General features: G+C 40.0%; 1 protein-coding gene across 3 annotated transcripts; it reads right to left on the bottom strand.

Annotated features, from left to right (window-relative positions):
- Positions 1-333: 333 nt before the first annotated feature.
- On the bottom strand, positions 334-4,316 carry LOC106586251 (cytochrome c). 3 transcript variants are annotated; one of them, XM_014173316.2, is made up of 3 exons: positions 4,299-4,316; positions 1,117-1,294; positions 334-1,017 (listed from the first exon to the last, which is right to left on the bottom strand). In XM_014173316.2, exons 2-3 carry the CDS (start codon positions 1,283-1,285, stop codon positions 872-874), a joined length of 315 nt encoding a protein of 104 aa, XP_014028791.1. In that variant the 5' UTR covers positions 1,286-1,294; positions 4,299-4,316; the 3' UTR covers positions 334-871. The 3 variants fall into 3 exon arrangements, with proteins under 3 accessions (XP_014028791.1, XP_014028790.1, XP_045563587.1); XM_014173315.2 differs by lacking the exon at positions 4,299-4,316 and adding an exon at positions 2,978-3,198; XM_045707631.1 differs by lacking the exon at positions 4,299-4,316 and adding an exon at positions 1,694-1,925.
- Between the last annotated feature and the right edge of the window lie 9,093 nt (positions 4,317-13,409).

Raw genomic sequence — 13,409 nt, forward strand, 5'->3', positions numbered from 1 at the left:
CTTCAAACTCTGCCATTTTGATATATACAAAAATAAACTTACATTGTGCCTTATATTGTGTGCTCCTGCCTTTAATCACAACTGCTGAATAAAACCTGTCTACTACTTGTACCGGGATCTCAGCCCGTGGGGCCAATTCCCTGAAAACCGCATTTGGGAACTCCGCTCAAGCGTCTTTTACACCTGCAACGTTAGGTCACTGAACTCAAGATGCATTTCGGGCCTTAAATCAGGGTTTTTGCTCAATTCATGCACCTTGGTTGGAGAGGGAGGTAGTGTTGCCTTCCTGATACTTGAACCAGACCAGATAAAAAAAAAAATCAATAGTTGGGATAATTGTTTAGCATGTAATTTATTCAATTCAACTCAATTAGAACCATATGAGGTATTGGATACATAAGACATGACCATGGTCTGTAGTAGACGTTACTTTCAAGACGACCCTTTGAAATTAGAGACTATTCCAAATCTGATTGAGCGTTTGCATTAGCGAGTATTAAAACCACTACCCATACAATTAATTGAAACTTTTCGTGAAACAAATATTACACAGCATTGACCCAATAAATTATGGAATACTTACAGTCTATGGATCAATAATTTATTATGTATACTAGAGCCTGTTAAACCAAGGGATATAATTTACACCATCAAAATGGAGGTACAGCTGTGAAATATGGCAACTGATAATGCAAACACCATTCAGAGTACCAGCTGGTATGTCAAGCAGGCTATTCAAAAAAAATTGTTAAAATGCTAAGAATTAGAGTCTTAGCTCCTTGAAAGAGCCATCACCCTTCTCTGAACACTTGATATTTATATAAGATACAGAAAGGGAAGTCTATACATTGAACAAAGCGTAGACAGTGGTCTACGAAGTTGCCGACTTCAAATATGCTATAAGATCTGCACGCTCGCCCTTCTTCTTGATGCCAGCAAATATCATCTTTGTTCCAGGAATGTATTTCTTGGGGTTCTCCAAGTACGTCATGAGTGTATCGGTTTCCCAGATAATGCCTGAAATCACATGTGAAATGCACAAGTTAGAATGAGAATGCAATATGTCAGTCAGATTCCCCCTTTCATTTCCTGTAGGATGGTGAGAGAATCTCAGACCTTTGGATTTGTTGGCATCTGTGTAGGAATAGCCTTCAGCTTGTCCAGTCTTGCGTCCAAACAGACCCCAGAGGTTTGGACCGACCTTGTGCTTTCCTCCATTTTCAACAGTATGACACTGGGCACACTTCTGGACAAATGCCTTCTTTCCCTTAGCAATATCACCCATGCTTCCTTCCTATTGGACAAAATACAAAGAGGTAACTTAAAAAACAGAAGACCATCTCTTTAGTAGTACCCAAAAATACAGAAATGGAGGGAGGTCTCCACCATTTCAAATGACACGTTGCTGACAATCCCAAGGGAAGATTATTTGTTAGGGTGGTTCAACGTGCTGACTGGAATTTCATAATTGGAAAAGTCTAAAGGGTATGCCTGGGACTTCCCAACTCTGACGTCACCCTATTGAAGTTGACATTTTAGCCGGGTTAAGGGTTAGGTAAAGATTAAGGTGGGGCGGCAGGTATAGTAGCCTAGCGGTTAAGAAAGTATTTTAGAATCCGAGAGTGATGTACTTAGTCTCATCTAACATGTAGGCTCAGAATTCCCGTACAAGCTTCATCTCAAGTTGCTTTACCTGTTGTCTGCTGATTTTGGCCCCGTCAGAGGTAATCTAAGACAAAATATCTTCAGGGAAGCGTTGTCAACCCAACCTTCCGTACGATGGCCTGTATATCGGTTTTACGGACGCGACACACTTGAACAATATGGCCAAGCCTAACCGAACGTTGACCCACGCAGTCAGCGGGCAAATTTCACAAAAACTTCTAGCTGATTGCGAGGAAACGCACCGCAGTCGATTACGTCCGGCTATTGTTTACATAGTGATTCACATGTAATGGCTCTGGATTTAAGCGATAGACTCTTCCGACGTCACACCAAAATAAAATATTAAATATAAAATTCCGGTAAACACTTTCCTATGGATACCCAATCCCCCCACCGCCAAAAGCACTGACAACCGGTAAAGAGCACACATCATTTTATTCAACGTTCTGGCTTGTAGAGACTCCTGCATTTTTAGGCAGACTTCTTTCAGACTGACAAGCCGAAGTGTAACCATGGTAAGAGTGATGTTTCGGCAAAGCTGTAAAGAGCGTTGGGCCAGTAACAGGAAGGTTGCTGGTTAGAATCTCCGAGCCGACTACGTGAAAATGTCAATGTGCCCTTGAGCAAGGCACTAAACGTTCCTGTAAATCGCTCTGGATAAGAGCGTCTACTAAATAACTAAAATGTAAAAGTTGGGGTTTAGCCTGAGGACGTCGTAAGGATCCCACATTGTAATAACGTTTCATAATTTGCCCTGCAGAATATTCACTCGCCACGAGAGGCGTTAGTACTGCATTGGTTGCGCAACTGTCTATGTAACACTCGCTGGGAGTAGTGGAATGACAACGTGCCGGCATTTGGGTGTAAAGTTGTGTAACTTAGCTAGGTTACAACTAGCTATTTAGCCAAATAAGAGGGCGTTAGTATTAACGATAGGTCGTTGAGGTGGCCACGTTAGTTAACTAATAGTAGCAAGAGAAGCTAACTAGCCAAGTTACAAAACGGCTAACGTAACTTACCTAGCAAGCTACGTTAATGAACTTGTTCTCTCAAAAGACGAACACAGACTACACATGTTGGCTGATATGTTTCTTCACAGCCATGGCTTGTTTCAGTTGTTCTAAGATATTCAGTTGTGTTGACTTTAGACGCGTTAACCGGCTAAAAAGCTTGTAAAGTTACCACCGCACGTGTAATCGGCGGATAACTACATTCAGAATCAGACAAACGTTGCTTATTTTTCTTATTTCGAAAGAAATGTTCACAATAAAAGAAACACTGACTACAGTAAAACGTATTTACTCATTCTTACCTGTTCAATGTATCTATATTCCTTAAAAACTTAGTTCACCTTGAGCTGTCTCCGCGCCGGTAGCCTACTGTAACAAATCCAAGGAAGTCCCTTTTCTTCCCTGAAAAAAGATGTACTCCAGTTTAAAACGTCAGTCCCATATTGGCCAGTCACATGCTCTGCGTCATCACTCTCATGACGAACACAGCTGTTTTACGTTCAAGCCCTAGATGGAGTTGAGGAAAAAGTGACCTGCTGTACTACACAATGGAGAGAGAAATAGTAATGGCGTCTTTTTGTAGGCACTAACTATTTTATTTTTTATTTTTTTATTAACAGTAACATGCAAAACATAAACATAACAGCCAGAGGGATTCCACAAAGAAATTAGAATTTTAAAAAATAATAAAACTTAATCCACATTATATCAATTCAAATACAGACATATAGCGGATACATTTTTTGACATTTTGTTTTGTATACGTTTTAAAGACTCTAAATAGTTTTCCAAATCAGATTTTTTTTAAATGAAGAAAATTGACTTTTTCTTCATACATTTTTATTTGTGTATGACATTTTTTCCTAATAAAATAGATTTATGACATACTCACGTTCAATTGTGGAATCAGTGTAGTAAAATAATATGTCAAACTTAGAACTTGCAATGGTTGTATGCAATTTGAGGCCAAGATATAGTCTACTAAATAACTAAAATGTAAAGGTTGGGGTTTAGCCTGAGGACGGCGTAAGGATCCCACATTGTAATAACGTTTCATAATTTGCCCTGCAGAATATTCACTCGCCACGAGAGGCGTTAGACAGTTGCGCAACCAATGCAGTACTATGTAACACTCGCTGGGAGTAGTGGAATGACAACGTGCCGGCATTTGGGTGTAAAGTTGTGTAATTTAGCTAGGTTACAACTAGCTATTTAGCCAAATAAGAGGGCGTTAGTATTAACGATAGGTCGTTGAGGTGGCCACGTTAGTTAACTAATAGTAGCAAGAGAAGCTAACTAGCCAAGTTACAAAACGGCTAACGTAACTTACCTAGCAAACTACGTTAATGAACTTGTTCTCTCAAAAGACGAACACAGACTACACATGTTGGCTGATATGTTTCTTCACAGCCATGGCTTGTTTCAGTTGTTCTAAGATATTCAGTTGTGTTGACTTTAGACGCGTTAACCGGCTAAAAAGCTTGTAAAGTTACCACCGCACGTGTAATCGGCGGATAACTACATTCAGAATCAGACAAACTTTGCTTATTTTTCTTATTTCGAAAGAAATGTTCCCAATAAAAGAAACACTGACTACAGTAAAACGTATTTACTCATTCTTACCTGTTCAATGTATCTATATTCTTTTTCTTCATAAATTTTGATTTGTGTATGACATTTTTTCCTAATAAAATAGATTTATGACATACTCACGTTCAATTGTGGAATCAGTGTAGTAAAATAATATGTCAAACTTAGAAATTGCAATGGTTGTATGCAATTTGAGGCCAAGACATAGTTTTACATCAGTCCAGAACACTTCACTATATAAACACTGACAGAATAAGTGTTAAATAGATTCAGTTTCTAGTTCACAAAAACTGCATTCACTGGTAACATCAGGTATATATTTAGAAATCAAGCTATTACACGGATAGAATCTATGGATAATCTTAAAGGAGATCTCCTTTACTTTATTGGTCACCATAAATTTGTGTGGAGTGAGCCAAGCACGGCGGCAGTTTACATCAAACGATGAAGCCAAACAAAATATCGCAGAGGGAATAGACTTCCTGTAGAAAATATCCCTTAATAAACGATTGTTGAATTTCGTATCTAGTAGACCAATGCCATTCACCTGGATATCGCTTACAATCGGAGATATTCCAAAATATGCATTATTCTGAAGTAAAGTTTTTATCCCACTAGGTATAGCTTTAATAACAGTGTCATATTCCTTGCTTGAAACCTCAAAGTTGTATCTTTCCATAAATTCTCTCCGTGTAAATAGATTCACACTAATATTAACTAATTATGTGACAAGGACAATGTTTTTCGAGAACCATTTATGGTTAAATAACTTCTTGTTTCTATGTAATATCGACCCATTGTTTCATATAAAACATTTATGAGGTGAAAAGTTGTGTTTATACAACAAAGCCCAGGACATTAAAGGCTGCTTGGGAAAAGCTGCCAGTTTCACAGGAAGTTTACCCACAATAAATGGACATTGTAGTAAAAAAAAAAATTAAGCCCTCCGAACTTCTGAAAAACAAAATGAGGTATAATATTCCAGAAACTATGAGGACTTTTTATGTACCTTTTAATCCAGTTGACCTTTGATATCTGATTGAAGAGAGTGAAGTCTAAGACATTTAGACCGCCATCACAAACCCTGTTGGTGATAACATCTCTTTTTATCTTATGTGGCTTGTTTTTCCATATGAAGTTGTACAAAAACCTATCTAAGGTAGAGCAAGTGGATTTGGGAATGTCAATAGATGAAAAAAGATAGGATGCACGAGATAGCCCCTCACCTTTGGATAAAAGCACCCTTCCTTGAAGACTTAAATCCCTCCCTAACCATGAGGATATTTTTTGTTGTTGACAGATTCAGTTACAGGGTTCAAATTAAGATCATTCACAGCCTTAAGATTTTTGGTGATCTTTACACCGAGGTAGGTTACAGTATCTTTTTTAGAGATGTTACAATCTGCTGGATTGACAGCTCCTTTCAAAACAAACATCTTACATTTGGAAAGATTTAATGCCAAACCTGAGATTTTGGAGAACTGCTTCACGATATCCAATGCTAATCTAGCTTGTGACACATTTATCAATAGGCACTAACTCTGCCATGGTTTGTTGGACAAAGCCTATGTGGAAATTAATGATGTTTATATAGGGTTAATCACGCCGAAAATAAGGTCTATGGTAAACACCGGCTTAGGATATATTATACATTTTGTTCTATGAGATCATCTTCATCAGGTAACGTAATTTCTTGTGAATTTTTAAACAATGTCATTTTAAAAGCACATGAATACTTCATAATTCATAAGGGTCATACTAACTGACTGCAGAGGATGCTTTTGGGAGGAGCTATAGGATTGTAAAGTCTGGAATGAAATCCATGGAATGGAGTCAAACATGTGGTTTCCGTATGTTTGATGTGTTTGATACCATTCCATAAATTCCATTCCAGACATTACAATGAGCCGTTCCTCCTATAGTTCCTCCCACCAGCCTCCTCTAACTGACTGATATTATCTCATAGAACAAAACCTATAAAGTCTCCTAAACTTGAATTGACCTCAGACCTTATTTTCGGCGTTTATCCCAAAACCCTATTATTCCCCCATTAATTGTTTGCCATAGGAATGGCTGAATGAACCAGATATAACTTATTTCCAGGTTTTAGGACTACATGCTGGCGAGCTCTATTCTCAAAACCCATTGAATGAGAAAGACATTCTCCTCCAATTGGTATTGATAAGGAGACGAGGAGAGAGGACGTGAGGAGTATGCAATTGAGATCTTCCCTATGTTATGGAAATACAATGTAAAAATGTTATACAAAATTTCAGCGAAATGGCCTTTTTGTATTCACACTACACCACAACATATATTCTGTATTCCTCTCTGACTACATTCATTTTTACAGTCAATCATCATTGGAAAGATAAGACAAAAGTTGGAACTTTCGAGATTGACAGAACATTCAATGACAGAACAACCTCGAAAGTTCCAACTGTTGTCTTATCTTTCCAATCATGATTGGTGTGGTTTACACTCTATCCAAGTAACTAATGCCGTAGAGAAAGAGATAGTTTAACTTCACCTATCCCGGTTAACAGATGGTTACTTAAGGCAAAAACGAAAGTAGGGTGGGTGGGTGGTTGTGATGTGGACGTACTAGCAACGCAAAGATTGTGAGTTTGAATCTCATCACGGACAACTTTAGAATTATAGCTAATTAGCAACTTTTCAACCACTTGCTATTTTTTAGCTACTTTGCAACTACTTAGCACGTTAGCTAACCCTTCCCCTAATCTTAACCCTTTTAGCTAACCCTTAACCTAACCCTAACCTTAACCCTTTAACCTAACACCTAAACTTAAAGGAATGTTTTGCCCATTTTGAGTTATATTGTTTTTGTGCATCTCTGAGTGATGTTCTGTCGATTCCCTGGGTCATTTCAGGTTTTCAAGTGTATCGGCGTTCAAGCAGGCAGAAATCCAGCCAGTATGACACAGCACTGCAATAAAGTCGCTCTCACTACACTGGAAGTTAATAGGAATACAACTTTTAGATCATAAAAATGCCTATTATACATGTCAGATTTCAATATTGGCCCATGTCATAACTCGGGTGTCACACCCTGATCTGTTTCATCTGTCTTTGTGCTTGTCTCCACCCCCTCCAGGTGTCGCCCATATTCCCCATTATCCCCAGTGTATTTATATCTGTGTTCTTAGTTTGTCTGTTGCCAGTTTGTTTGTTCGTCAAGCCTACCAGCGTTTTCCCCCTTGCCCCTGTCTGTTTCTAGTTCCTGTTTTCTAGTTTTCCAGGTTTTGTCCATTCTGCCTGCTCTCACCCTGAGTCTGCCTGCTGTTCTGTACCTTGTCACACCACACTGGATTATTGACCCCTGCCTGCCCTGACCCTGAGACTGCCTGCTGTTCTGTACCTTTTGGACTCTTATCTGGATTACTGACCTCTGCCTGCCCTTGACCTGTCATTTTGCCTGCCCCCTGTTCTAGTAATAAACCTTTGTTATTTCGAAACTTTCTGCATCTGGTTCTTCCCTAAAACGTGATATCGGGAGGATATCTTCTCTCGAATGAGACGTTGACAATATTTTTGCGATATTCCTACCTCGAGAAATGTGTAATTTAACGGAGAATCTAGCATATTTTTACTATTTGTCTGCCTCTTTATTCCAAGGAGCATTGCATGGTACCATTGCCAGAGATATTATAGAAAGCAGATAGGAATCCAATGAATGAAGGAACGTACTGTATAACGCCCCACCAAGAAGACTGTCGACCAATTGCATTCACGTTGTCATGCTGCATCATGAGATTGCTAAGCTAATCATCATACAATTCCTTCTAAAAGTCAGTGTATACAGTGCATTCAGAAAGTATTCAGACCCCTTCCCTTTTTCCACATTTTGTTACGTTACAGCCTTATTCTAAAATTGACCAAATTAATGTTTCTCCTTATGAATCTACACACAATACCCCATAATGACAAAGCTAAAAAAGCTTTTTGGATTTTTTTTTGCAAATGTATTAAAAATGTAAAACAGAAATACCTTATTTACATAAGTATTCAGACCCTTTGCTATGAAACTCGAAATGTAGCTCAGGTGCATCCTGTTTCCATTGATCATCCTTGAGATGTTTCTGCAACTTGACTGGAGTCCACCTGTGGTAAATTCAATTGATTGGACATGATTTGGAAAGGCACACACCTGTCTATATAAGGCCCATAGTTGACAGTGCGTGTCAGAGAGAGATGGTGGCGAATAGTGTGGACGAAAAGAGAGAAGCAACAGCTGTGCTGGAGTGCGATCAATATGGGTGACCGCTCTGATGATATGGAGCGGGAGGATGAGGTTCAAGGATCTGAATGGTCTGTAGTGGAAAGACATAGGAAGAAGAGAGATCGTGATACTGTAAGCAGTGGAGCGTCTAGTGTATAAAGCAAAAAGAGATTCAAGGTAGGAGGCAAGAGCAATAATGTGTCTGAGTGGAAAGATGTCATGGCGTTTGAGACCATAGGGCCTCATTTACACTCTATACAAATAACTAATGCCGTAGAGAAAGAGATAGTTTAACTTCACCTATCCCGGTTAATTGGAAATGGTAGATTGCTAATATTTTGTGGTAGCCAGGCTCAGCAAGGGAAGATTCTGCAAATGGAAAAGCTTAATGGGAAGAAGATTAAAAGCCATGTCCCTGGTGCTTATGCTAGGTTGAGGGGAGTCATCACTGGGGTCCCAATATCTATGTCCACAGATGATATTGAAGAAAATGTGAAGGGAGGCAGAGTGATTGAGGCCAAAGGGTTGATCAGTAGGAAAGAGGGTCAAATGAGTGAAAGCTTGTCAGTGATGCTGAGGTTTGAGAAAGTCTTGCCAGGAAAGTACAGATAGGATTCCTTAGTTTCAATGTTTGAGAATTTGTCTCATATGCACAACTGTGTTTTAAATGCCTAAGAATGAGACATGTAGCTGTTCAGTGTAAGGAAACAAAAGATGTGCCAAGTGTGGAGGGGAACATGATTACAGTGAATGTGGAAGCAATGTGAAGGTTAAGCGTTGTAATTGTGGGGGAGAACACAGTGCAGCATTGGTAGATTCCAGGTGCAGAGAGAAGCTAGAGAAGCTCAGAGATATAGAATTAGTCATGATGTATCATATGCAGAAGCTGCAATACAGACTAGTAGAACAGTGCGGACTAATGGGGCTTACATGGATGTACCTGTAGCAGGTGGACCTACTGTCAGACTGATGGATCTTACATGGATGTATCTGTAGTAAGTGGACCTACTGTCAGACTGATGGATCTTACATGGATGTACTTGTAGTAAGTGGACCTACTGTCAGACTGATGGATCTGACATGGATGTACCTGTAGTAAGTGGACCTACTGTCAGACTGATGGATCTGACATGGATGTACCTGTAGTAAGGACCTACTGTCAGACTGATGGATCTTACATGGATGTACCTGTAGCAGGTGGACCTACTGTCAGACTGATGGATCTGACATGGATGTACCTGTAGTAAGGACCTACTGTCAGACTAATGGGGCTTACATGGATGTACCTGTAGCAGGTGGACCTACTGTCAGACTGATGGATCTTACATGGATGTACCTGTAGTAAGTGTACCTACTGTCAGACTGATGGATCTTACATGGATGTACCTGTAGTAAGTGGACCTACTGTCAGACTGATGGATCTGACATGGATGTACCTGTAGCAAGTGGACCTACTGTCAGACTGATGGCTCTTACATGGATGTACCTGTAGTAAGTGGACCTACTGTCAGACTGATGGATCTTACATGGATGTACCTGTAGTAAGTGGACCTACTGTCAGACTGATGGATCTTACATGGATGTACCTGTAGTAAGTGGACCTACTGTCAGGGCTGGTGCTTCTGATGGTCCTGGGATGGAATTCATAGCTTTTATTGGTAAGGTTATCAATACAACTTGGGTTGTGGAAAGCAGAAGGAAGGAAATATTGGGGGTAACATAGGTTACTGTGGAAATAGTTGTTGACATGCTGAACAATCTTAAGGGTGGAGTGTTTCAGCATGATATAACGTTGAATGGGGTTGGAGAGGGTTTTTTGGGGGGAGAAGGGAGGCATAATAGGGATTTATTTGGTTTTGAATTGTATTTTCATGGTAGTACAGAATTGGGCAGATCATGATTGATCGTACATTCCAGCACAGTAGGTGGCGGCATGCACTTTAAACATTTGTTTGTGGACTGCCATAATATAGAAGAAGAAGAAGCGCATGTCAGAGCAAAAACCAAGCCATGAGGTTGAAGGAATTGTCCGTAGAGTTTGAGACAGGATTGTGTCGAGCGCAGATCTGTGGAAGGGTACTGAAAAATGTCTGCAGCATTGTCGGTCCCCAAGAACACAGTGGCCTCCATCATTCTTAAATGTAAGAAGTTTGGAAGCACCAAGACTCGTCCTAGAGCTAGCTGCCTGGCCAAACTGAGAAATCGGGGGAGAAGGGCCTTGGTCATGGAGGTGACCAAGAACCGATGGTCACTCTGACAGAGATCCAGAGTTCCTCTGTGGAGATGGGAGAACCTTCCAGAAGGACAACCATCTCTGCACCACTCCACCAGTCAGGCCTTTATGGTAGAGTGGCCAGACCGAAGCAACTCCTCAGTAAAAGGCACGTGACAGCCCGCTTGGAGTTTGCCAAAAGGCACCTAAAGGACTCTCAGACCATGAGAAACAAGATTATGTGGTCTGATGAAACCAAGATTGAACTCTTTGGCCTGAATGCCAAGCGTCATGTCTGGAGGAAACTTGGCACCATCCCTACGGTGAAGCATGGTGGTGTGGGGATGTTTTTCAGCGACAGGCACTGGGAGACTAGTCAGGATCGAGGGAAAGATGCACGGAGCAAAGTACAGAGAGATCCTTGATGAAAACCTGCTGCAGAGCGCTCAGGACCTCAGACTGGGGCGAAGGTTCACCTTCCAACAGGACAACGATCCTAAGTACACAGTTCTCCAAAGTAACTCTCACTTCTGTAGTCCTGTAATGTGTCTGTAAGGGCACCTACTAGATCCACAGCCCTTGCTAGGTCAAGAGAGCTTGATTGGAGCATGTCAGAAAGACATTTGGCATCACCATCCACCTTACAAAAGGTAACCAAAGCCTTATGAAATGTAAATCTATTTGAGAAAGAAGGCCCCTTGCCTCCACTGATCTATCACCACTATTTTCAAGGGTGACATCCTGTAGCACTCTCAGAACTGCTGGAAGCCTGTCCCTCAGATTACAGCATGCCGTGTATATGCATGCCCGCCTTACATCCATACGTCTCTGTAGTTCCCTGGGCTGCTGCTGTGGATACAGCTCTTTCTGAACTGCAAGCCACTTGAGATGAACGTACAAGCCAGATACAAAGTTATAAAGCTTCTGCAGGAGAGGAAAAAAATGTACTGCCTCAGGCACTGATTTTACAGCATCGACAAGAACCAAATTAAAACAATGTGCATTACAGTGCACATAAAATACAAATGTTTTTAATCCGTGCAGACACACCAGAATGCTTTCCGCTCATGACGGATGCACCTTCATAGCCTTGCCCCACAAGATTATTCCTGTAGTCCAGACCATATTTTTTAAGGCAATCAATTATCATTTTTGTGAGACCTGCTGCATCTAAGCTTTCAGCTGACTGAAAGTGTAAAAAGCTTTTGTGGATGGCCCTGTTGTAATAGTACCTCACAACTAAAGACATGTGTTCTTTTTTCTCTAAATCTTTGGTTTCATCTGCAATTACACTAAAAACTTCACTATTTCACTTTGTACCATCTCAGCTAAGCCCTCAAGAACTTTGTTCTGGATTTGGTGGCTTGTGTATTTAGCATTGCCACATGCATTCATCCTTTTCTCTATGAGAGGGTCATGCTTTGCTATTTCTTCTAACATTGTCAAAAAATGATCCTTGTTGTGAGAGTCATCAGACTCTCGATGACCTCTCTGCGCTAAATTTTGAGTGGCAGTTAATCGGAGCTAATGTAAGTACTGCTGTTGAAAGCCCTTTTCCTAGTACCATGCTGAGTTAAGTAGTAATTTAAAGTATTTTTACTTAAGTACTTTACACCACTGATAAGTTTATACAAAAAAACGTATAGTTTAAAGTTTTCCTTAATGTTTTGTAATGTCTTTGGTTACTGATTAACTTTTTAAATTCGGCTGGAGGAATAGTTGCCAACTTGTGTTTGTGTTGAAAATAACTCTGGGATAAAGCAATGGACAGTGACCTCTGTACTTTGATGTTGTTTTATTTTACTAACACTGTTAAAAAAAGTTATTTTTGGTGTCTCATTTTCTCTTAAAATGGATATGTTTATGTTACAGTAACAGACAAGTGAAAATCTCACATTTAAATGTGCAATATACAGAAATCGCAACGCCATTTCCTGGTTGCTAAAATTTGCCTACCATCTAAACTGCTGTGAACTATCTTTTCCATAACCAAATATATTTTATTTTGAGCTGTTTGAAGCTGGTGTACAAAACCAAAAGTAAAAGACGCAAAAATGAAAGTTAAGAACGGGAAGCCACTTCTTAGACATGCTTTCAATGAGAATGACAGATCTAGTACTCACCATTCTATGTGAATTTGGTCGGGTCAGCCAAAAAGTTTCATAATGCAGCTTTAAAAGTTCATATTTTGTTAACTCGTATCCAAATAATGTTGTTGACTCGTTCTATACTCATATTTGTGACAATCAGCAGTCTAATTGCATCAGAGTAGGATTATATTGCATTGACACGCACAATTCAGCATGCACTCTACACAGACCGGTGCGGCAAAAACAATCAGAGCTGCAGTAGGCCTACAGTATATGCAAATAGACCATTGCCGTATATGGATCTGTGCCATTTACTTTGAACTGGACTGTGTTTACAGCATGAGCGGTCGTGAGTAGATGCACTTGTTTTGAAATCAAAGCGAGAGCTGCATGTAGTCGCGTGTGTAAAAAATCTTCATATCCTTTGCTAGTTTGTGAGTTATTAGCCCAGTTATAGATCATTAATAGTCAGCAATAGAGGAGTGATTGCTTCCTTCAAAAGCACAAAACGTGTACATGTCTAGACATCTTTGAAAAGCGAGTCAGATAAAGAGCTTTTTTTTGTCTTAGGGTCAGTGTTGTATCTTGATACAGGCTTGAAT

This window comes from Salmo salar, chromosome ssa25 (assembly GCF_905237065.1).
Source record: "Salmo salar chromosome ssa25, Ssal_v3.1, whole genome shotgun sequence".
NCBI classification, from domain to species: Eukaryota; Metazoa; Chordata; class Actinopteri; order Salmoniformes; family Salmonidae; genus Salmo; species Salmo salar.